Source organism: Rhodnius prolixus, unplaced genomic scaffold (assembly GCF_049639745.1).
Source record: "Rhodnius prolixus isolate KJV_2025 unplaced genomic scaffold, Rpr scaffold_11, whole genome shotgun sequence".
In the NCBI taxonomy this organism is placed as follows: Eukaryota; Metazoa; Arthropoda; class Insecta; order Hemiptera; family Reduviidae; genus Rhodnius; species Rhodnius prolixus.
In genome coordinates, this window is record NW_027411625.1 from 11,009,173 (window position 1) to 11,034,057 (window position 24,885).

Consider the following 24,885-nt stretch of genomic DNA (forward strand, 5'->3'; position numbering starts at 1 on the left):
AGTTCGAAGATTGCTCCATAATTGTTCCAAATAAAACACCAGCTCAGTTACCGATTTGAATTCAATCGAATGTATTAGACGACATTTAAAAGTTCAATTAAAAACAAGGTCAATTGCGATCTCAGAGACAATGAAGAAATTGATGTTACTTGTACCAAAACATTTTGATTCATTCAATGCTCAATCGTTAAAAAATATGACTCACTGTAGGTAAGTTTTCTACTTTTTTGGAACCCTTCATCAAAATCCAGTGGTCCAGCCCTTATGAAGGTAATGTGGACTCATATGTCGTGCGGATGTCGTAAGAAAGGTGCTTCTACTCGTGACCGCGCGGACCATAAATTGGTGGTCGGGTGGGGATGCTCGTAGTGGGAGGAACCAGCAGTTAAATATAAATCTAAAGTTGATTGAGACAATTGACACTGGAACTGTAGTTGAAAACTTGTGGGCGGACTTCTTGAATAATGACCAACCCATGTGTACAATGCCGATGCCATCACAATTCGCAACGTATCTTCTTATTGGGACTCCTACTATCATTATCTCTATTCAGCCAACTGTACGTTTACTTCTCTTTAACCAATAAGTTCTCCAGCCTGAAACCGGTCCAACTAGAAGAGCGGACTAAGCGTGACACGGCTCAAATGGACAACCGCGTGCTTAACTCTGAACCAGCCGGGGTGGAGTTCTTCAACCCGAACATGCGGTCGGAACTTGAAGAACGACGGGACAACACTTCTAGAACAGAAGACGAGCACAACCCATGGGTCTGGCTCACGGCCTACTCCAGAATTCCTGTAAGTATACGCCATTTTTTAAAATCCATTTAAATAATTTATTCACACTAACCAATTTAAGTTAGTTTAATCATCCAGCGAGTTTTGAATTATTATGATCGAACAGATAGAAACTCGCTGTTCATATGGTAAGTTTAAATAAAGTTAACATTATACAAATAAACAATCCTCAGAATCCTTAATCAATTAATTAATCGGTGCATGATATATTAGAAGGGATGAGAAATATTGAAATCAAAAAATGCTAAGATAAAACAGAAAAGTTATTGTTTAAGAATAGGTGGAAGTACCATACAGTGCCTTATCAACGTTCTTTAAAACAAAACGTTGCGTTGCTTTATTTATTTTTTAAAATTTAATTTAATTTTATTGTGAAGTGTTTTTTTTTTTTTATTAAGTTTAGAAAGACGTCTTATTTCCTATTTGTTTGATTCTTTTATTGTGGTGGAATTAATTTTCGGAGTCAAAACTATTTCGTACTTGCAGTGAAAATTTCTAACAGTTGATAAATACTTGGTGATTTTTGTAAGTGTAAATTACACCTAATTCTTTAATTATTATTTCATCAGATTTCTCTCCAAATTCGAACCCATAAAATGTTTTTGCTCTCAAGATTCCGGTGTTTTATTGACCGGTCCTGTTCCTGACAAATATTTCTGAGTGTATGTACATATGTACTCACCGTAAATATAAAACTAGACGTTGCAGAAAGTTCAAATATGATAATTACGAAAAATCTTAATACCTTTGTAAATCTTAGCCTGTTTTTGGTAAAATTAGGCAGGATAGAAAAAAAAAAATCTAATTTCCTGCCTCAATTTGACCTGCTTCCTTCATGTAATCCTAATAAGAGAAAATACTGCAATTTTGCCGAACCCGTAGTTTATTAATTGCTGTTACAGCAAACAGTTACACTTTCTGAATAATGTCACTTTTCCCTGTTAAGAAGAATCATTATAATCGCAGGTTAGTTATTCTTACCTCTCTTAAAAGGAAGTGCTGTAATCGCTGTTTAATTGGGCTTCCCTTCTTTTGAAGTTATTGTGATTAGTTTTTTAAACTAATTAATTGCTCTATTTAAGCTGGTGGTGGAGGAAGCATCAGTTTGAGTTAATGAGTAAAATACAGAAGGATGCAAGCTAACAGAGCTTACTTTAAGATCAGCCAACGTATAAAAACTAAATTGTAAAGCACCAAGATTGTTTTTTATAAAGCACTGATATTTTTTTTTCAGGTTGTTTTAAATATATAATATATCGTTTCTATGAACATTTCAATCCGCTTAGATTAAATGAGCATTAATACAAGCAATTACTCTAAGAGATTGTGTTGATACAGTTTGTGGCATGCATCTGTAATATTAAAATGTGGTTAACTCTCTATCTAATTAGGCTATCAGAATTAAATAGAAGCCAATGAAATGTCAACTGGGATCAATTATATGGAATTAATAATAGTGCAGCGTCCTTCCGTATATAGGAACATTTCTTGGCTCTGCGCACCATTCTAATTGTTAGAAATCTATTGTTAAACAAGCAGTTAGTTTTTCTAGACTCAAAAAAAATAAAAAAATAGAAATCAAATCCATAGTCTCACAGTACTTTCTTTCAGGTTTGTAAGAGTTGGTGCAATTATTTTATCGTACTGCATAGTACTTTTACTATTTTCTTACAGTTTTATGAGCAATCCTTTTAACCTCTAGTTTATCATTGCGTCAATCTTGAAAAGTTCTATGCGATTTTGCGACACTACTTAAAAAAAAAGCTGTAATTCCTCAAATCTCTTGTGTAATTAATGTCGAATGGGAAGGTTCTGTTTTTTCACAAGCTGTTCATAAAATTTTGAGAAGTATTAGCATGGAAAGCAAGCTTGGACCAAGACTTGCTCTATCCAATGAACTCTCTATCATGAAGAGAAAGTTTTATGTAAAAATTGATTATTTGTATGCGTGTGGTGGAACCATGAGATGTCATTAATTATGAGCTGGACGCTCAAAAGAGCGCGAAATAGGGGTTCACAGTTTTGTATATAATGATATTATGTATTTGTATCAATAAAATGTACTGGAGTTATTTTTTAAATAACTCCTACAACATAGGCACACAAGTTATTTATATCACACTCATTACGTTACGTATTCTTAAGTATTTCTTATTATTCTAATCGTAGTAATTTATAGACGTGCCTTTTGTATTTTATATTTTCACACTAAAAGTAAAAAAATAAAAATACAAAATTACATAAATGAATTAGAATTTTTATTTTTTTCTTTAAAAAATAGCTTCATGAGATATATTATAAATTTTTCAATTAAATGAAACTCATAAGTGACCCATAAGGAGTTTCGCAAGGTTTGGTTCTGGATCATTCTTATTTCTATAGCATATTTATGAGTCTTTTATGTTGTACCCTGATGACACACGTTAATTGCGATAATGTTAAACGATAAGTCGAACTATACTGTTTAGTCAATTTGAGAAGAAGGTTGAAGCTTCCGCTCATTTCTAGGTATTACAGTACACGTAAACTGGGCTGAAAAAGTTACTCGAGTAACCGGTTGTCACAAGGGATTTTCTTATTGAGAAAACGCGAAAGAAGTTCCATTGAGACTTAATTAGACGATTTGATTTTTAATAACTTCTGTCAAGATCATAGTAAATTAGGCAATAATTATAAAACAAAATTCGCTACATTAACGCTACATGTCATTATTATTTTTGTCACTAAAATTAACAAATTGAACAAAAACTGTTATTGCAAATCATATGTCGTTAAAAACATAAAATAAAACCATACCAACGCTACACATTCAAGAAAGATATGTAGTGTGAGTTGTGGGGAGAATCCAATTTTGCTGCTGTTATTTTTTGATTTAAAAAAGCTATTAGAGCATTACAACAAAATAAATTTTAGTGATTATTATCGCCATTCGCTATTAATGCTTCAAATACATAATAAAAATAGATAAAGTGGCTATGGCTTTGAACCTGATGCCATAAGAGTCTAAATACCAATTCGGTGTCAATGGCAGGGCGGAAGCACGTACTTTACAATTAATATTTTATGAAAAACTAAAATTTTTGCAGTTATACGTGGGTTGGGGCAGTTGCTGTTTTGTCCAAGCCCAAGTTCTAGCTTCACGAAGAGATAGCAAATACTACTTTATACAATTAGGTTTCAGGTCTGGTAGCAAGCTGCCTAAATTTGGGTCGATATGGGGTGTTATCTTGGACGGTTATTGGACTACCAGTGTTGAGCGATACTATTCATTTGGATCAAGTAGCAATAAATTGGCGCCGGTTCCGAGAGTTTTCTAGAACTAGCTCGTGCGTCTATCACTTTTTATTTTGTATTTTTTTATTCAGATGGTGGCTATCCAAGGATTCTGCGCAGCAACCAAGGATTATTGTCCACCAGGATTGGAAGGTCCTATTGGGCCGACAGGTGCCATGGGCAAAAAAGGTGATCCTGGACAGAAAGGTGAACGTGGCGACCGAGGACCCACTGGAGATCCCGGTCTGAGAGGTGGTCCCGGACCTCAGGGACCTATAGGGCCGAAGGGAGCCCGTGGAGATTCTGGCCGTCCAGGTAAGCACATCTCCTCCGCAAAAGCTCGATCTTCCGCTACTCTCTATCCCTACGTGGATCCGCCGTCTCCCTCAAATACTTAATCTTTGCGATTTAGGTTTACCAGGTTTAGATGGAAGAGACGGAGTACCCGGTGAACCAGGACTAGATGGTATATCTGGAAGAAACGGACTGGATGGTATTCCTGGGCATTATGGTGCTCCAGGTATGGACGGCATACCAGGCATACCTGGAATAAATGGTACCGATGGTAAGTGCCTCGGCAAATCCAAAGATGAAAACCTTATTAACTAGAAATCTCTGGGTAAAAATAATTTACAATTATTTTTTGATTACTGCTCAGGTATACCAGGCAAAATGGGACCACCTGGACCTCCAGGACCCATGGGTCCGAAAGGTACGTAACCCAGAAACATACATTAAACAATTTTGGTAAAACCGTTCAATTGATTGTTGTTAATCGTAAATTGGTTTCAATTCTTAATTTGACTGAGTGTAAAGCAGTGTGAACCTCATTAAATCTTGGACACATAAACTCAACCAGTTTGGAAGTAAGAGCACTACTGTTGGATTAAAACTGTTTTAAGGGCTGTTCAGATTTTTTTTACCCTCTTTTTCCAGGAATATCTGGACCTAGAGGTCGTCCCGGTAGACCTGGCACAAATGGCATCCCCGGTACGCCCGGAATCCAGGCATGGCATGTCTCCTTGAACGCTTCACGATCATCAGAACTGCTCATACCACCAGCAATAGTAGGTGAGAGATTCCCTAAAGTTTTGTAATTAACTTTTCTGGATATTTTATTAGAAACAGTGGGTATCATAATGTATTTTATACTCTTTGGTTTTAGGCTCCGAAAGCATATTCGCTTCGGGCCCGGTTGTGGTACGTGAAGGGGAAAACGTGCGACTGACATGCGCAGCTACAGGCAACCCAAAGCCGACCGTGCAATGGCGTAAAATGGATCGATCCACGATTGGGTTGGGAAAATGGCAAGGTAAGGAATTTTTTGGGTTTTATGCACGCATTGTAAATGCAGCTCATCGCACAGAATAAATATCCTCGAACACTTAAAAAAAATCGTCACATTTCGAGATTCATACAAAGCCTCTAATTTTGTGTTTCAATTACTTTATTTTGTTTCAGAATATTCCATAATAGGACATATTTTAAATATCACTCGAGTGAACCGCGAACATATGGGCACCTACATGTGTATCGCGGGAAATGGAATTCCACCGACAGCGAATCAGTCGTTCGTACTAGAAGTGCATTGTAAGTAAAGATGTTGGTTTAGATTTTTGGGAAGGGATCCAAAGCGAGACCTAAGCTTATCCTCTGCACTTCTACTCAGGGTCCAGGACCTATCACTTCATGAGATAGCCAGACTAGAACATCCTCGGGGTAGCCTATCTTCAGTCTGCTGGCATATAAACAACTCTGGCAGTGAAGAAACATTAGCTCAATACTTTATTTTCTTACTTCCAGTTCCGCCACTCATCAGAATTCAAAATCAGCATGTAGCCGTAGAAAACCAATCAATCGCTAGGCTTAGCTGCGAAGTGGAAGCTTATCCGGAAGCATTGAAGTACTGGGAAAGAGCTGATGGAAGGCTAATTGAAGCTTCAGATAGACATCACATTGCAAATCTGGATAAAGGAAAATATAAAGTTAGTCAACCAATCGAAAAATAGATGTCCTTGTTAATGCTTTAAGCTTCTTATCTCTAACTTTGTTACCCACTGACACAATGCTTTTATTTCCATGGTGGACATTGCTTGGCGAAAACAGACGGAGATGCAGTTAAATATAAGCAGCGTCACCCAAGCAGATTTTGGAATGTATCATTGTCTAAGCAAAAATGAAGTTGGAACTACAAAAGGCATATTTAATGTATATGGTAAGCAGTGGCGTATCCTCAACTTTGACCAAAAGTATGCAATCAAAATACTTTAAAGCCTTTTTGCTTACGAGTTTTAAAGTCAGGTAATTTTTGTCTTAATCACCTAATATATCTTTTAAAGGATTGATCCATCTTTAATTGCACTTTCTCTTCGACACGTGTGTCAAGTGAAGTATGAGCAGTAAGTAGTAATGCCTACTTTTTCAAGTGAGCTTTACGTCTCCATCTACCAAATTAAGGGTTATAGACAGAGGCGGATAGCAAATATACCTTACTAGATCTAGATCAGATCGAACCCGGCACTACAACACATATTAGCGTTGCGGGTCCCAATACTAGATGAAAACTTTTACCAATCAAGTTAATGAGCCAACCACCGTTTCGCATATCGTTAGTGCCACCAATCGACAAGATTTAAGCGTTTTACGGAAAAAATGAATCCCCTCCGGACATTTTTCTCTAGCAGGCTAAACTGTACATGAATAACGAACAAGTAGCTCTTTATTTTTATCAATGGACTACAAAGATGTTCTTATGCCTTGACCATTATGAAGGTGTTAGGAGTATAATACTGCAGCAAAAACGATGAAATTTAACATATTAGCGGCATAAATAATCAAGTGAAAGTGAAGTACTTTGCTCCTTAATAACTGTGTCACTCTAACTTTTTTGGCCTAAACTCTGTAATTTCGTAGAACGCACACCTAGCACTAACGAAGAACAAAAAATCTACAATAAGTATGAGGAGAGCACCCCAACTTGACGTCAAAGGTGTGCATTTTTACATTTACAAGTTACAAATTTTCGTTTTGTTTTGACTACATTAAATTAATATATTTTACCTTGATGTTGATTTAATACAGAACTTTGGAGGTTAATTGTCAATTTTGAACGTTTATTTTTAATTTAAGGATTTGCTTTCTCAAGTTAATTCTTTTGTGGAAAATTAACTAATTAAAAAAAAAATTAACATTATTATACACAAAATGGAAAGAATTGCTAAAAAAAATTGTTGGTCACCTGAATTCGCTGTTAGTTTTTCTGCATAAGCTAGTCAGTTTAAATTAAGGATTCAAACTAGTCAATTAAGTACGAATACATTTTAAGCAGGAAATTGAAAGCCTTCAGAATGTACGGAAAAACAAATCCTATTTAATGTGATACCGGATATCTTAATATAAACTAACTTTCTTTTTGATTTGCCAGAACTTAATTAAATTATTTTCTTTAAGACAATTTTTATTATTTCAAGAAGTTAAGTTCTATCTAATTAGAAATTTTCTTAAAAAACCTAAAATTTGCATAATATTTGTAGATAGTACAAACATTTTGGACTTCTTAAACCAATAAGCTTTAAAGGTTAATCTGACTAAATGAAATCTTCTTCCTACAAATATCATAAGTTGGCATGTAAGAAGAACGATCTCACTGTGAAATGCTATAAAACTATTAACACTACGCTATAAACACTAATTTCATAGACCTAAGTTAGTCTAGAACCTCTAACCCACCTATCATAGGTTACAATAGCGGTCATGTGTACGAACACACAAAGTGCAAGGACCATTTTTTTGTTAATATTGCTAACATCTTTATTATGTTCCACTCTAAATAGGAAAATATACAGTGCTAATAAAGATACTTGTTATCAGGCTGTCTTTCTGAAAAAGTATAACATGCTGGAGTGCCAGTTAGTTTTTCATAAATAATTTTAACACTGAACACAAAAACCTAAATTTTGCAATTCAGCGCCACAAACGCACCGTGAGGAGAAAATATGTAAAAGTTAAAGTACAAAAGAGAGTGTACTCTAACTTGGCGTCAAGTTTGGAGTTTCCTCCGATTTTTGTTTTTTGTTTGCACATCGTTAGTGCTACGTTTATGCGTTGGTCTACAAAATTACAGCGTTGGGACACATAACCTGTAAAGATAATTAGGAAAAATACTTCTCTTATACATGATTATCTGTGCCAGTAATATATTTATGTTCAAATTTCATCGTTTTTACTGAGTACTATACTAAACCCCTTACAATATCTCTGGTTCGCAGTAATCTAGGCTTTCTGGCCTACCCTTGCAGAATCTGACTGTTTATCTTACACTTCTATTATGTTCAATGTAAATATAACAATCTATTCTAGTCTAGTGATAAAAACAAAGAGATTTTTGTTATTCATGAACAGGTAAGCCTGCCAGGAAAAAAAGTTTACTCCGACGGAGAAACGTTTTTTCTGAATAACTTTCTCAACACTGCAGCACAAACGCCAAATTTTGCGATTCAGCATCATTAACTAAAAGTAAAGTAATTGCCTATTTTTTCAGGCGGGCTTCACGTCCAACTACCAATTAGGTGTCGTGGACGGAGGCGACTAGCAAACATACTTTACTGTAAATTTCTTTTATTAACCATTAGATAAAATCCAAGGCCTAAGACCGGGAATCGAACTCAGTACCACAATACATATTAGCTTTACAGGTCTCGCCTCTACCCGCTCAGCTACTGTGGCGCCTCTAACCGCATTCCCGAAGTGAAAATTTTGACAAGTGCAAGAACTGAAAAGTAAGCACTAACTAGACTTCAAATTAGAGTGCTCACTTTGTTTTCTTGACAACGTTCTTAATTTTGCGGAAAAAAATGATATCAGCGGCCCAAACGATGCGCAAAAAATTTCCTAGAAAAATCGGGGAAGGGTGCTCCGACTTTTTCGTCAACTAAAAACCAGTGCGGTTTACATATTGATTCCTAATAACAGCCACTTACTTTAAACGAACTGTCTGGATTGAACTTCCAATAGAAGATAGATTCTAATCGAAGGAACAGGAGATATTTTCAAACTGTGAACAAAGGCGATTTTTCTACAAAATGAATGAATGGCACCAATTTGTCGAAATAGGCTAAACTCTCTTTTGAGCGTTGCCTTAAGTCTCTCGGAGACACGAATTCTAGAGTATAACAAAACACTATCGTATACTTGCAGTTAACAAATACTGCAATCAATAGCAGTGTGAGCTTTCTATCTAAGTCTTCTACTAACAAATTAATTCAAAAAATTGTGGAATGTTGCTTAGCTGGAGTAAACACTGTTTTAAGGGCTATTCAAACAGGAGTTTCTTAGCATTAAAGTGTTTTAGAAAGAGATTGGCCAGCTTGTCACAAGCTATTTGAAGCAATATGATTGTAGTCGTTCAGACGTGTTAATTATACTCACGAATAAGATGGCCTTAATAAAAATAAGATTTTTGTTTCCTTGTTACAGAGCTAACTGCAGGGCTTACAGGATCTGCGGCCCGTGAAGGTCAGGACGCAGTTGCTGTTTATGGACAACCACCTCCAGAAAAAGTGGTCATAGATGATCTTTGTCCTCCACCATCACCTTGTAACGAATGTCCACACGTAAAGGAGATGCGCTGCAAACAAGGCATCTATACGCTTTACGATCTGCTTGGAAAGAGAGACCTAGAAGTCAATCCACTAGACGACAACAGCACTTATCCAGGATTGCCAAATAGGACTCTAGGTGCCTGGTTCAGCTAGTCAAAGTTTCATGGTAATAGCAGATATTGTGTTGTGAGTGCAATATCAACCAGTAATGGATTTTAGGAAAACCATAAATGGGGACTAGGCCAACTTTTTGTCAATCAATTTTAATAATTAGTTTACAATAAATATAGGTTTGAAGATTTCTCTGTGTATCAAAACGACAGAGCAGTTGCAGTCAACACAGCCATTCTAGGATCTCAGCTTCTTTACCACTCAGCCTGATTCTTCAATGTCCCATTTGATGAACGCTAAGATGTCGCCAAGGTACTATGCAGGATATCGAGTACTCCATTATGTTTCCAGGACTTCTTGACCTGCTGTATTATGATCTAGGCTCAGAGTTTCTTCAGCTGACCTCAACTAAGTGTCAATGCCTCGAGTGAGGAATGCTAGGATTTGGCCAAGATTTTGCAGTGTATGGATCACTTATTCCTAAAGAAGGAAAGTTCAGCTTTGCGAGGGATATCGGCCCATCTCAATTATATTGACTCAAGATTGGAAAGTATTTCTCAGGCTGGCTTTGTGTTTATCGTATTTTAGATTGTCAAGTGTATGCAGTTGGTAAGCCAGTCTTCCATAACTTTACCGACGAGCTTTATGGTGCCTGGATGCGAGATCCGATGCCAAAGAACGATCAAGAGAAATTCTGGATGACCAGAGAATCCGAAAACATCTACTTGTACGAGTATGCGAACAAGACGGCGTTCAGAGACGGTGTACTTACCAAGCAGTATCGCTTAGAGTTCCCATTTTCGGTAAGTAATCAAGATATATGTGCAATGTGTTGCGAGAGAATGAAGTAAGTTTGGGAAAGATCGAACTCAAGACACTACCCTGATTTTTGAGAGCGCTTCAAATGTATTTACTGCATCGCCGAACCCTGGCGTGATCGTTCGCTTGTCCTCTCTAGTTTCTTTTTGTTACAAATTGTTTCTAATAAATGAGGTCAATTAGAAACACAACGGTTTCAGGGCAACGCACACATTGTCTACAATGGTTCGTTCTTTTACAATCACAACCAAAAGTCTCAGATCGTAAAATACGATCTCACTAGCGAAGTGAGTCAAGTGTTGCCGATTCCACATGCTTTGGCCAACGAATCAAACTACCTGTACACTACTGCCCACAACTACATGGACTTTTCTGTGGATGACAATGGATTGTGGGTCATCTATGGGCTGCCTGGGACAAATAATACGGCAATAGTCAAGGTAATGTATGGGCAGATCAGAATTTTTGGGCATTATGTAATAGGTAGGGGTTCTTTTCCCAATATGATTTGTCTTCCGCCTTTTAATTTCACAGGTTGATGCTTACTCTATGGAAATTCAATTTGCCTGGAATATAAGTCTGAAGCATCAGAAAGCTGGCGAAATGTTTATCGTGTGTGGAGTCTTATACGTGGTGGATAGTACGACTGATCGCAGGACCAGCATCAGGTTGTTAATTCCCTCTTTTAATCAAATACTGTAGTCCAGAGCATTGCGAATCCGCTAATAATGATAATAACAATAGTTGAAAATTAAGTTGTTCACAAAAAGTGACATTTCGAAACTTCTTTTGAAAACTTGTGTGAAGTATCAATCTTGCAAGTTTAGTTATTTTACCAACTTATTTCTGTCGAATTTCTTTCTGCAAAATTACCAATCCTTGCACTTTCAGGACAGGAAAAACTCCAACAAATACAAAACATCTTAGTAAGGACTAAGATTACAAAGTGAATGAAGGTGCCTTTTCTCTACCCTTTTAACATCATTAACATAAAATTAGACGAACATGAGTTGGTAAAATACCTAAACGGGCAAGATTCATACACATTTAAGTTTACAAAATCAGGCCAAGTACCTGACTCCTCATTTTCATATTATATGAATAAAATGCAATTCATTTTAACATTAATACATTTTTTTCTGGATCTATTTTTTTCAGGGAACGAAACTTATTTATATTAAGTTTAGGCATTAAGCTGTTTCTGTATTCCAATTTTACATTATTAAACATTTCATTAGCAATTTTATCACCGTTCTTCCCAATATAATGTGAACACCTTCGGCAAAGGCTCAGAGTTAAATATACCCACTCTGAAAAAAAAAACAACACTTTTTAATTGAATATTACCACTTTAAAATAGTTCAACTAGAGTACAAAAATTATGACCAGCCAGTAACACTACCACAAGTCAGTGCAAATCCTCTAACAAACTCAACCAGTTTGAGGATCATTGCCGATTCAGAATAACTATCCTTAAAGGGCTGTTCAGACATCTAATTCTTATCTTAACATTTGCAGATTTGCTTTGGATTTGTACAAAAATCTACTTTTGGAGGATGTGAGCATAGAGTTTACAAATCCTTTTAGAAAGACGACCATGATTGGGTACAATCATCGCAATAAGGTAATCCAGTGGAATGAGTCTGATTAATCCCGGCATGTCTTCATGAGTCTCCAAAATACCCCATCTCTGTACAGTGTCCAGAGCTACCTTATTATTGTATTAAGAATTGCAAACCTTAACACATCTTTAATTTTGTTCCTTAAGAACCAGGAACAAAATGTTCAGTAAACTTACTGTTTCTTTGCAGGAACTGTACTCCTGGGATAAGGGTAATCAACTAACGTATCCAATCCGTTACCATGAGATCGGCTACAACAGTACAAAAGAGGAAAAAGGTGATCCTGAAGCTAATGCGTTAAATCAAAGTGGTTATGATATTTATGACTGAAACTCTCGAAGTAGGGAGACTTTCATTGATAGGCCTCTTTTCTCGTATTAACTTATACAAGAGTAGCAAACAATGAATTATATTTTGTAAAATTATGTAATACAGTATTTATCAAAATAAAAATATTCATTTAGATATCTGGACACTTCTGGTTTGAACATCCTACAGTAACCATGATGGCTAATCATCCAAAACTACTAATAAACTGAACCAGTTTTAGGAATATTTCCTTGCTGCAATGAACATTCTTAGGCTATGAATTTGGAGTGATTCTCCCATGGAAGGCAAGAGGTAATAACGGGAGAAGCTCAAATCTCCCACTACTAGACACGTTTAACGTGAAACGAGCGGTTTTGCTCGTCTTCTTGAAGGTGTTCATTCATTCAAATAAAAAAAGATGGATATTATTCAGCCTCAATAAATATTAAATAAAAAAAACCCTGTTAATAATAAATTTATTTTTAAACCATTTTACAATTTCCAAAAATATTAAATCAAATTTGGAGCCCAAAAAACAAATATAAATTGTATCCTTCAAGGAAAATTGCGCAGGATAAATTAATTAATTAGTTTATTACAATTTAAGATTTAAGGCGCATCTACAATTAATAAGACCTTTGGCGCTCGCAACTGCTCAGTGCACTGCCGGTCTCCAGACAATGTTCTCTCGGTACAGATATCACTGCCCATCTTCCATCATTGGGCTGTACAGGTTCCAAAAAACAGAAATTCTATAGATAGCAGCAAGCCTCGGGAACTCCGATTCCAGAATTCACTTCACTATCACGGAGCTAATCTCTTTCTTAACACGAGGTCATTAAGGTATAACCTGGAATGTTGATCTACAGAGGTGGGAAGACATGAGAGTTGTTAGGAGTTACAGAGCTTGAACGATAGCGCAACGTATAATTATCGTCAGCTTATCCAAAGTTTGATTGGGCTAAGAAAAAAGTTCGATATTGCTGCTCTTTACGAAACTCAAGTGTTTGACTAGCCACAAAATTTCGGAGTGGTCAATGAAAGTCAAACGTCATTCATAAACGGTCCAATATCACTCACCACATAATTCTGGTGATCTTGACAAATTAAAGGACAGTAAGTATGGCATGCTGCTCGTTGAAGTAAGGGACCTTATCACAATAAAAGATGCCGGCAACTATTCCTGACATTTGGCTTTTCGATAACATCCGTGAAGACGGTAGCAGCTTTAACTTGTAATAAACTCTTCGAAATTTACTAAACACCTCTTCCATGCCCTTCCTACAGTCTTAACTTGATCTCCAGCGATTGCAGTTTGGTTCAATGAAGGAGGGGTGGATTCTGTCATTAGGACGCGGTAACAGTTCCTGAGCATTGTTGCGGTTACTGCCTTCTTTTTTTTAAAATAAAGGGATCGATAGGTAAGGGTACAAATGAAAAATGTGTTTATTTTGTAATTTCATCCGTTACAAATAAATCAATAATGATAATAAAACAAATCCTGCTTATATTTGAATGCCCCTTATAATATTGCTTTAAAAATAAGAAGCATGTTTACATTAGGCGTTAGTAAATGTATCAAGGTTTAATCCTCAAATATTACAAAGAGCCTCTGCAATAACACTGACCCTTTACTGTGGGCAGTGTGACTTCCAGCTCTATTGCAGAATATGACTAAAATCAATTATACCTAAAATCAAAGTGATAGGCCTACAAAGAGTTAGTAAACCAGATATCGTGCCCATATCCTTCGCCAGATCCTCGGATACCTTATGAGGCTCTTGTTAGCTTCTCTACTTTAGTTGATTTTGTTTGTTGGTTCTTTTGCTATAGAATAACTCAGAAAAATAAAATCTCACTAAAAGACACTCCTTGTAATAGACTCTAAGCCCATATCTGAAGTCCTACGTTAGGCCCTAGGCTTACAAGAACTAGCATTAAGAGAGAAATTGCATAGGCCTCTCAATAGAATTTTAATCTCAAATAAAAGACCTCAATGGCAATCAAATCTACTTAAAAGTGCACATTAGCTAATCTTTAAAACCCAAATTTAGCTTTAAAATGAAAGCACGGAAATAATACAAAAGTCACTAAGCGAGTTTTGAACTCAAATATTCGAGCGCACGTTTTGACTTTTCTCTCAGACTCTCAGATTTTTCCTGCACAAGACTATATTGCATTACTCTGAAAGTTAGTGTCAGTGTTACCGTAATGAGAAGTACCAGGCTAATGAAGGCCCTAACTTAAGTTCAGAAAGTCTGTATGACAATAGTAATGGAATACATATTGAGACCCCCAAACCTTACAAGTTTTGCTCAGTGACCCAGATATATGAAATGAAGAAATAACTTTTAGTTAAGCTCAAAGTCCTACTATGCAGCCTGAATATACCTGCTGATAATTTATATAATATATAATACTTTTGTACTCAATGTTTAAGTTTTTATGTCTATGAAATACAGACTATAATTAAAAAATTATAAAACAAATTTATCAGTCTTCAAATTAAACATTTCTGGCCCTTCTAGAAATGCAATAACCGTTGTACTTGACTCTGATTTATCCGGAGATCTGAGACTGAACAGGTAGGCCAGACGGCCACAAAATATACGAGTTCTAAGAGCTTATCAGTCCCTAAAGTATATGGAGCTCCACACTGCGTCAGAAAATATGGCTAGATGACCCACTAAATTTCTTTTGCCGTATAACAACGATCATTACACAACCCTTTAAAATGCAAAAAAAAAAAAAAAATTAAGAGTTAATTTAAGCCCAAAAATAGTATTTTCAAATTCTGCAACCAACAATTATTTATACTGAGTATACAAAAATAAAATCTAATTTCAAAGCTCTATAGTTGGCTCCTTGATCTCGACTATGACAGGACTAGTACTCGACAGCGCAGTAGTTTCGTTGCAGTCTGCCATAACCTTCGACTTGTGTTCGAACAGATTCGAGACAAACCTAGCCTGTAAGTACAAGAAATATTAATTCACAAATTCATTAAAGACTTTAACATTTCATAGATTCACAGAATCAACAAAAGTGATTACAAACAAAATAATTGTAAAGCCATGCGCCCTCTTGTTATAAGAGCGTATCATATTCATGTTCCGCATAATCAGTGGATACAGGAAGAGGTGCTACGCCGTGTATCAAATAAGGCACAGAACCATATCAATTATTAATATATTTGGATGTTTTCCTCGTCACATCAAAGAAATTATATGATAGGCAGATTTTAAAGTGACGACGGAATCTAGACTCATCCCCAGAACCTGTATCAGTTCTTGTCTCTTATAATTTCTAGGTTATTTACTTTTTTGTTTTCTTGAGTCTTTATTACTTGTGAAAGAACAATAAATGACAGATAGGTGGCTGCGGTGGTCTGCTGCAAATGGCTGATGCTTAAAGTGAGTAATGTGTTAACACAGCTCAATCGAACCGAATCACAACCGTAACATGTACAACTCAGTGATGACGAGTCAAAATGACAACTGGAGTTAAGTGTTACACAGTATCGTATTAGTAAATGATATGCTCTTTGGCAACATGTGAAGACATGGGTTAGAACATCTTTCTTGTCAGATCTTGGTTTTCTAATCAACTTGGGATGGAGCAAAGTCTGGACTAGAAATTCAAGACATCCTTCTTTGGTATAGCAGAAGAATAGCGGTCGAGATCACATAGCTGGATAAAAATGTCTTAACGATTTTGACAACGTTAACATAGGCAGCTTGCACCTGTGACGGAACTGTCTGTTCTATTAAAGTGCTCTCGCATTTACAGCTTGGATTTGAATTAAAAACTTTCCATAATGGTCAACACTACTTGATTGATATAACACGGTTTTAGAGAACATCAGCCATATTTGGCTTAGAGTATGGAACATTTAGTTACAAAAGATAAAAATCATGAAGCTTTATACATCCTATAATAGCACTCAATTGTTAAAAAATCCCATGTGTTTGGTACTAACTGTAACTAGAGCCGCGGACACACCGATGATGAAGCCAGCGGTGACGTCAGTCCAATGATGCTTATAATCGGTGACCCGCGACAGCCCGGTCATCCAGCAGATAGCAATGCAGGCAAACTGCAGCAGATTCTTCAGGAGGTACGATCTTGCCCACCTAATCTTCACCTGAACATATAACTGCAACAAAGACAGCTCTAGTAAATCCCGTACCATGCTGCTTCTTTATATTTTGTAGAAATTTAGTTAATTAGCTCACACTACTCTGGGCTACAGTACGTGTATTTAGCCCATGTTCAGTGAGAATGAGACCACAATCACTGTTTCCGATAAAAGTATTAGGAAGAATGTTAACTTAAATGTTACTTACAGCCAGGTATATCATGGTGTACGCAGCGAAGGAAGAGTGTCCTGACGGAAAGGACAGTCTACAACATACAAATGAAAAATTGTGGTAACTTCTTTGAGTTCAAGCTGTAATTCACAGACACAACGCTGGTCTCATCTCACAATCACCACTATACTATATTTACTTCATGCCAAAAGACAGCTACAGTAGATCTGTAGAAAGGCCAGTGTTGTTTTATATAGTCATCCAACTAACAGGTACTTTACTTTATACGGTCAATGTAAATCGGAGTGATATTCCTTGATTCAATCTAAACCAGTACATTATTTTTAACCTTGCACGATCATTCTATCAGTTTTTCTTATCAGCAAACCCGCTGTTAGCTGGTAGAAAATGGCAAAACAGTTAAGTATGTTCTATTATACAAAGTTGAAAGAAAACTGTGGGAGTTACTTTAGGGAAAATAACACTTCTTCATCCTCAAGACTAGTGCCTTTCAGCGTCAGGCCAGAAATCATGCCTCTACTATCAAATCCACTGGATTCTAAGCTTGTAATATAGGGAGAGACGGACCGGGAAATCGAAAGCTGCCTCCTAATCGACAAATAAACAATAGAGTTTGTTCTCTTATAATAAGTTTTCAAACATTTGAAGTAAAAATACTGTCATTTGTTGAATAACCTTTAAGGAATCTACCTTAATATTCATTAAGCATTTTTCTAACCAAACCCATTTTTTTAACCTTTCTAAAAGCAAAGCTGTGAATAATTTTGAGATGCAGTCTAAAAAAAAATCCCTCTGTAGTTTGATGCTTTATTCGGATTGCCAGTCTTATTTAAAGGAAAAATTATCGTATACGAAACTATCTGGTATATATACTGACTGATAAAAAACTATGGAGTAGGCTATTTATGTAGAACTTATAAAATAATCTGTCATACCCTGGTGCCTTCCCATTTATTGATCACGTAGCAGTAAGACCAATTCACTAAATTCAAAGGGTTTAGCAAAAATTTCATCTTCAATATATGGTGACGCAAAAGATGCAGAAACTGAATAACAGGATTTAACACTAGATTTACAGGCATAATGACCGTAGCAGTCAAGTGCCTTATAAAAAAAAAAAAAAAAAAATTAGATTTGACGGGCTTCTAATTTCATGCTTAAAAATTCCGAACATGTAAATATTGTCATTTAGACATTACATATTGGTTTTTAATGATACGAGTATAATGCAATGAATATATATTTCCACTCGTTTCCTCCGAAAGACCTATATTTCATTATTTCTATATGTTGTATACCTATTTTTACGAAAATCCGTCAAATTGACGGGTTACTAAATTCACAATAAATTATTTCAATTCTTACAATAAATTGCTTTAATTCTTTAAGTCTCCTCTTGAAAAACACAAATGAAACAAATAACGGTTGTTGAGCAATAAGTACAGAAACAAACATTTAAACTTGTTATTTACAAGTAGAGTAAATCTTATCATTTCACCGGTGCAATTTGCAGAGAAAACAAGTGATCTTTGGAAATTTAGTGAGACTATACTTGATATTTCATAATAAAATTAGATCAATGTGAATGATTATTTCAACAGTGTATTTTGAATATATATATAAGTGCTATTTGGAAGTTCAGTAAAAATTTATTTTCGTAAGTGAAGATTTGAATTTTTCAAGGTTTGTTGAAAACTTATCAAAAAAAAAAATTTTTTTGTTTCATTTATATTGTGTCTACTTAACTAGGGGTATTATGGACAAGTCTACAAAAGATATGGAATTGATAAAAAAAATAATCATCATCATAAATGAAGACCAATCTGGATCGGATTCTGATGTAAACGAACTATGCGAAAGTGAGGGAGAATATGACAATGTAATCAACGAAACTTAAAAATATTTCTTCTTTACCCAATCTACATTGGGATTTCTATGAAGTTTTAAAAAGCAAAAGATTTTGTCGGTAAAGATTTACATCTGCTATCAAACTTTTTTCCCAGAAAAATAGCTGTTAAAATTTGTTGATTTATACCCGCCGCGATTTCAATATTTTCATTAAATAGATGAAACTTCCGCAACGCTAGGATTGTCAGTCAACATAGAAAAACTTTTTTCTTCTTCTTCTTCTGGCGCATCGACAATTTGGCCATTAGAAATACTATTATTGAGTAAAATTTCAAGTTTAGCGCTGAAATTCATCTTATGACTTTCTTATCCATTTAATTTTGGTAGTAAGAGTTTAGAACTATTGAAATTTGCATTTCTTAAATTTAATAACAACTGATCAGAGGAGATATTTAATTCAACATTAAAATAAGAGAAGGGATTAGCTATTTGGTTAGGGTATTGGAATCCCACGCGAGATCCTGAGTTCGAATTCAGCTGCTGGAACTTTGATTTTCTCTTTCTAGGAGCTTCTCAAAGCACACTGTCTGGTGATGGGAAGGGTTACCTATAAGGACAGAACACTGTCCGGAAACCGGTTGTGCACTGTAAAAAGCACCGGGCGCCAATAACCTCATATGTAGACATGCTAAAATCACTCACAATACTTAATAGATTGGAAGATACGCAATAGTAGTCAATGACGGAGCTTCCGGGACCACCTATATTCCTCAGGAGCGTTCCCAGACAACTTTCCATTCAAAATAATCAAATTATTTTCCTCGCACATCTCCAAGAAGTGAGCTCCGTTTTTATTAACATGACTGTTCCTGGAATATCTATCAACGTTTAATCTGTGGGCCCGTGACTCATTTTGCAGGAATATCCTGGTTTTGACCAATTCTTTCGTTACAATCACCAATTAAAATAAACTTAGTAGAGAGATAATCATTTAACAAATTTGTCATTTTAACATGATTTTCATACCAACTAGAGATATTTAAATAAACCAACCGTAAATATAACAAACTTATTCTTTCGTTCTATATTGAATTATATCGAAATGATTTAAGTTAACAAAAGAGAAGCATTGCGAAAGCAAACACACTTTAATGCCAAACGAACAAATTTCCAAATTTGAAAATTTTGGCTGCACCTACCCAACATAAAACTCACGATAGAACAAATGGAATTAACACCATTTTCATCACATTCCACATTCAAACTCACTCCTTCACAAAAGGACGGCCGTTTTTTGAACCCAGTGACAAAGAAATAGCGCTGTTTGCGTCTAGGAGTTTCTTCAGAAATTTAGAACTCTCTTCCTCATGTGCAAATAGATTTTCTTTCTCTTCACCCCAAGGAAACCTTTGGTTTTTATAAAACAAGTCTATGGCCCTGTATCCTTTGAAAGTAAAGTTAAAATATGGATTTCACTGAAACGTATTGGTAAATTTTAAGTTGTGAGCCCCGGAGGATACAGCGCATGAGGGAGGATGAATTAAAAGATGTAAAAAAAGTTAGTTAAAAGTTTGTCTACTGCCATAACAGGCATCTTATTGAAGAAATTGTAGCCAAGAATGTTAATCGCCCAGTTGGCGGGTCGGAAAAGTGGAAGAAAATTCTGGGGTGTGTGGAGGAAAACTGGCCTAGGAGTTACGGTGACCCAGAGAAGATATAACTTAAATTATCCCCTTCTCCCACATTAGTTGCTATAGCTCCCATTTTCTGCAAAAGTATACTGTAGGCTTAGTAAAGAAATTCATTGAAGTGTTATCCTTAAGTAACGCTAGCGGAAACCTGTGTACTTCCTTCACTTTCTAAATATAAAGGGCAAAATACTAATACAGTTATAGTAGTACAAATTTTAAATTACTTCTTTATGTAATATCTAAATATACGGGATAACAATCACTAGCGAAAATTGGGGTAAAATAGTGCAAATAGGCAGAGAGAAATGACTTGAAGTGAAATTCCGGCAGTTAACCAGAGTAATTAAAATGTATTAATTGATAAGGTAAAAAAAAAAAAAAGGAAACATAGATATTTTTTGTTTATATTGAAAAAAAACTTTTCCGTCTTGTTTTATTTTTATTTTAATATAAGTTTCAGTTCCTGTTATTTTATTTGATCATGTTTATTTGGGCAACTGATCATGTAAAACCTATACCTCTTACCTGGAATCCTTAAGTAAGGAATTAGTTGTCGATTTCTTGCAGGTATATTCAGTAATATAGCGGAAATGATTTGCCGGTTGTGTACAGTCCACATCCGGACTACAAATATCTATAAAGTGCGGACGTAATCGTCCAATCATATATTTGGCGATATCAGTAGTTAGCTGAGAGCAGGCTGCTCCAAATAGGAAAACTCCAACTACCTGTGAGAAACAAATATCTTTAATGGAAATATAGCACTTTCCAAAACAACAAGACAAAAGAAACAAACCTTATAGGAATTAGATAACCACAAAGGTACCTTCCTGCCACAAAGACTGCTATGCAAACCATCATCTGTAGCATCTTTTGCTAAGTGTCTTTCAGTAAACAACATCTAAAAAAAAATATACATATAATAGCAACAAACAACATAGACTGAAATTTGAGGTTAATGTTACTATCGGAATGTGTTGCTTTAAGTTCCTCAAATGAACACTTGACTGCTAATGAACAGTCAAAGTTTGTGGACAAACCCTGCGCGGATAGCTGAGAGGGCTCAGCAAACATAATAATGTGGTCTCTATTTTGTATTTACTCCAAATTACAATTTCACACATAACTACACTGTTGAAAAAAATAAGAATGTGAATAAGCCTTAACAACCCTTTGAACCCACTAACTCCATTTGGAGTAAATACAAACTATATGAATTTTTGTTTAAGTACTTGTTTAAATATTTCCTAACATTTTCTCAAATATTTCAGTGAGATCAGAAGTAAGTGTTTTAAAGGCAATTTATAACCTTTAACTTCCTTATTTTAAGACAATCCACTTTAAAATTGACTACTCGCCCATCTAAAAGAGTTTTTAATGAATTAAACAACTTGATAAACTAACATTGCTGAGTGCTCGTGAACACGTTTTCTTGCAAAACAAACGTAATTTCTCATACGAGGATAAAAGGAATCCTGGAAAATGATATACCGTTAGAAAACCCATTAGACAAGGAAACTTTTATAAAATGTGCCAGCACCTAGGTCTGATAATGATCACATAAGAGCCTAAATAAGTTTTCTTAAAAATTTCGATTACTTTTATTTTTCCAGCATTCGGAGGAAGATTGAGGCTGTTTGGAGAATGACTTATGCTTCGAAATGGTGTCAATTTTTAGAAAATTTATCTGTCTTTCTAACCATGTCATCAGAATCGAAACTTTCTGAGTAATAACATTTTTATTGCAAAATTAATGATTTTAGAAAAAAAAAAATTAAAGTGAAGTTACTCAAAACAGTGGAAAATACGAAGTTGGCCAATACGTCATTGAACTCCACTTTAGATGTACCACACACAGTAGGCATATGACTTACTGGTTCACCCTGTATAGTGACGTGATAAGAAGTGGATTTACTGGTAGAAATTATTGAGAACACTAGTTAATGGTTAAATAGTGGCTAAATGGGACGTTTCCGGGTTTTTCTTTAAAAGGGGAATTTAAGAAAATAGTACCGATGTTATGTTTTCTTAAAAACTATGAGGAGTTAATTTATATGAATTCCTGGGGCCTTGTGAAAAACGTCATAGAATTACTCAAAAATGAATCAGGCATTAATGTTCAATCACAATGGGCTACACATGGTAATTTCTTTTTAAATGCACTCTCTCCATTATAATACATGTACTTACAAATATGATTGGAAGACCAAGTCCTACAATGTACAAAGCATAATTAGGTACTGTGGAGGTTTTGAACGGGTACATGATGGTCTCATCGTCGCAGAAAAATCCACGTTGATATGGTTGTCCAAATAGCTTCAGCAGTAATATGGGCAATGCGACTGCAACAGACAAGTAAGAGATGCAGATTAGTGCCACTACCAAGATGTAACATCTGTGGTTTCTTACTTTACAATACTAAAATGGCTTGTAAACTACCTTATTATAAGCACACCGCTGGAAGTATAGGCAGCCATTTTCTGTATAACTTGTACCGATATCAATGAGCCAAAAGCTCCATGTTCTTCCTACTTCATCAGTTATCTTTGCAGGCAAAAAATCACGACGTCCCGCTGTTATTAGCAAATTTTAATCAGGTGTACAGTAGGACATGCAATGGAAGACGAGGCAATCGTCTCCACTCTCTCAAGAGCATATGAAAGTGTATAAATCAAATAGCTGCAGAGGCTACAGGAAGAAAGATAAATGGAAGCATGTCGACCAAATGTAGACAGATTGAAGGTGTGGTAAAGGAACAAAAAATAACTGTGCAATACAAGCATTGCTTGTGCTTTCAATACAATCTCAAGGAGAGTAACATAGCTAACTGAGAAGTGAAAAAAAAGAGAGAGGCAACAAAACATTTTTGGGAATACAACGGGCAGACTGTAATCCGACGCCTACATGCTTTTAGATAATATTAAGACCTGTTAAAAGTGCGATGATGATGAAATAAACATGATAGACGTAGATACTTCGGTCAAGCATTTCTTCCATCAACTTAAGAGAAGAACTGCAGGATTTTATATAAGAAGAAAGTGATCACTACTTCTAACAATGATTCCACTTCCACAACAATAATTTCGTCCTAAATTCCAGAATTCAGCTCTGATATTTTTTGTACGTTTGAGCTTCTTAAGGAAATCGCCAGGGTTTTTTTTTTTTTACAACCTGATAAACAGATTAATGTGTAAAGTCTCAGATGTATAGTGTTAGAAGTCACATACCTATAAGTAAACAGAGGAAGTCATATACCATCTTCTTTGTGATAGCTGAATTGTTGTCCATGTTTCTTCTCCTGTGTCAATTTTTTTTAATTAAGTATAATATAAATACTATAGTAAATATTATAAATAAATGAATACTTTAAAATTTAAAAAACCGGACGTCCAAGGAATGATCTGAAATACAACGTTAGGACGCTGAGGTAATTATTACCTCACTGTTTGGTTTACCTCGGGCCAAACTTGAAAAGGTCGTATGAGTAACCCATTCAAATGTCACATAACAAAAGCATACTATTATAGCTAATCATATGTTACATCATTTATTCTAGGAGAGGATTAAATATTGGAGGCTCATGACCTTAAATTGCTTGCGGTTAAAATGTCTATAGGTGTGGCTCCACCCCGGGAATTGTTGTATATCAAAAAATTTACATTCTAAAATCTGTGTTTCTAACCATTTCGTTTTCCTTACAGCTAGTAAAATTGCAGAAAGATTTTCGAGGGCTGATTCAAAAATATTTAAATTAAATTATTTTATTTGGAATTCTGCCGCTGAAGATCGCCCAATAGAGCATGCAATTAAGTGTTCGACTCAGTCAAAAAGAGTGCATGCGAATAAAAGAATGGAGGAGCGGTTGCGGCCATATTCAGGAAGAAGTGTAATATTGAAACAATAGAATATAACATTGAAAATTTGAAGGTTTGTAAAGAGTTCTTTTGGACTGTAAATCAAGGGTTTCCACATAAATATATTCCTCAACCAAATTTGAAAATTTGGCAAAGTTCATACTTAGCTGATAGAGAAAGTCTTGATCTTTAGTTAGCTAGGTCTCTATTGCATACTAGCGTTTATGAGGATTTACGGGTTTGATCCGATGCTGAAGTTACTTTCCTTTATTTCAATTCTCGATTTTCATTTAACGCCTACGTTATATCCAAAAATATGAAAAATTCAATTCAATTCATTACCCCACCTCATATCGTATAAAATCAGACTTTAGCTGTTAATCCCAATATGACCAAACAGAAAACCGTCAGAATATTTCCGAAAAAGAGAGAGAGAGAGAGACCCTTCGTTGGTTTTTAAGAATAATGTTGAACGAGATATTATAATAAGTTTCACAACATCAGGCATAAGGATCTGAATAATAATAAATTAAATGCACTTTCCGTACACTTCGTAGTTTTTGTTCTCAATTTTCTTTGTCTTCAATTTTTCAAGCTTCCTAGTTTGCCTAATATTGATAGAGATGCAGA

General features: G+C 35.4%; 2 protein-coding genes across 2 annotated transcripts; one reads left to right on the forward strand and one right to left on the reverse strand.

Annotated features, from left to right (window-relative positions):
* Positions 1-398: 398 nt before the first annotated feature.
* LOC141459280 (uncharacterized) lies at positions 399-12,687 on the forward strand. Its single transcript, XM_074138170.1, has 15 exons — positions 399-797; positions 4,163-4,385; positions 4,483-4,635; positions 4,729-4,782; positions 5,007-5,141; positions 5,236-5,382; positions 5,532-5,660; positions 5,874-6,055; positions 6,177-6,285; positions 9,546-9,806; positions 10,370-10,584; positions 10,801-11,040; positions 11,135-11,268; positions 12,119-12,224; positions 12,412-12,687. Exons 1-15 carry the CDS (start codon positions 465-467, stop codon positions 12,550-12,552), a joined length of 2,562 nt encoding a protein of 853 aa, XP_073994271.1. The 5' UTR covers positions 399-464; the 3' UTR covers positions 12,553-12,687.
* Positions 12,688-14,161: 1,474 nt separating this feature from the next.
* LOC141459282 (putative phosphatidate phosphatase) lies at positions 14,162-23,909 on the reverse strand. The gene is made up of 8 exons (XM_074138173.1): positions 23,857-23,909; positions 23,629-23,699; positions 22,592-22,743; positions 21,198-21,302; positions 20,927-21,129; positions 16,878-16,935; positions 16,511-16,687; positions 14,162-15,500 (listed from the first exon to the last, which is right to left on the reverse strand). Exons 1-8 carry the CDS (start codon positions 23,892-23,894, stop codon positions 15,375-15,377), a joined length of 930 nt encoding a protein of 309 aa, XP_073994274.1. The 5' UTR covers positions 23,895-23,909; the 3' UTR covers positions 14,162-15,374.
* Positions 23,910-24,885: the final 976 nt, after the last annotated feature.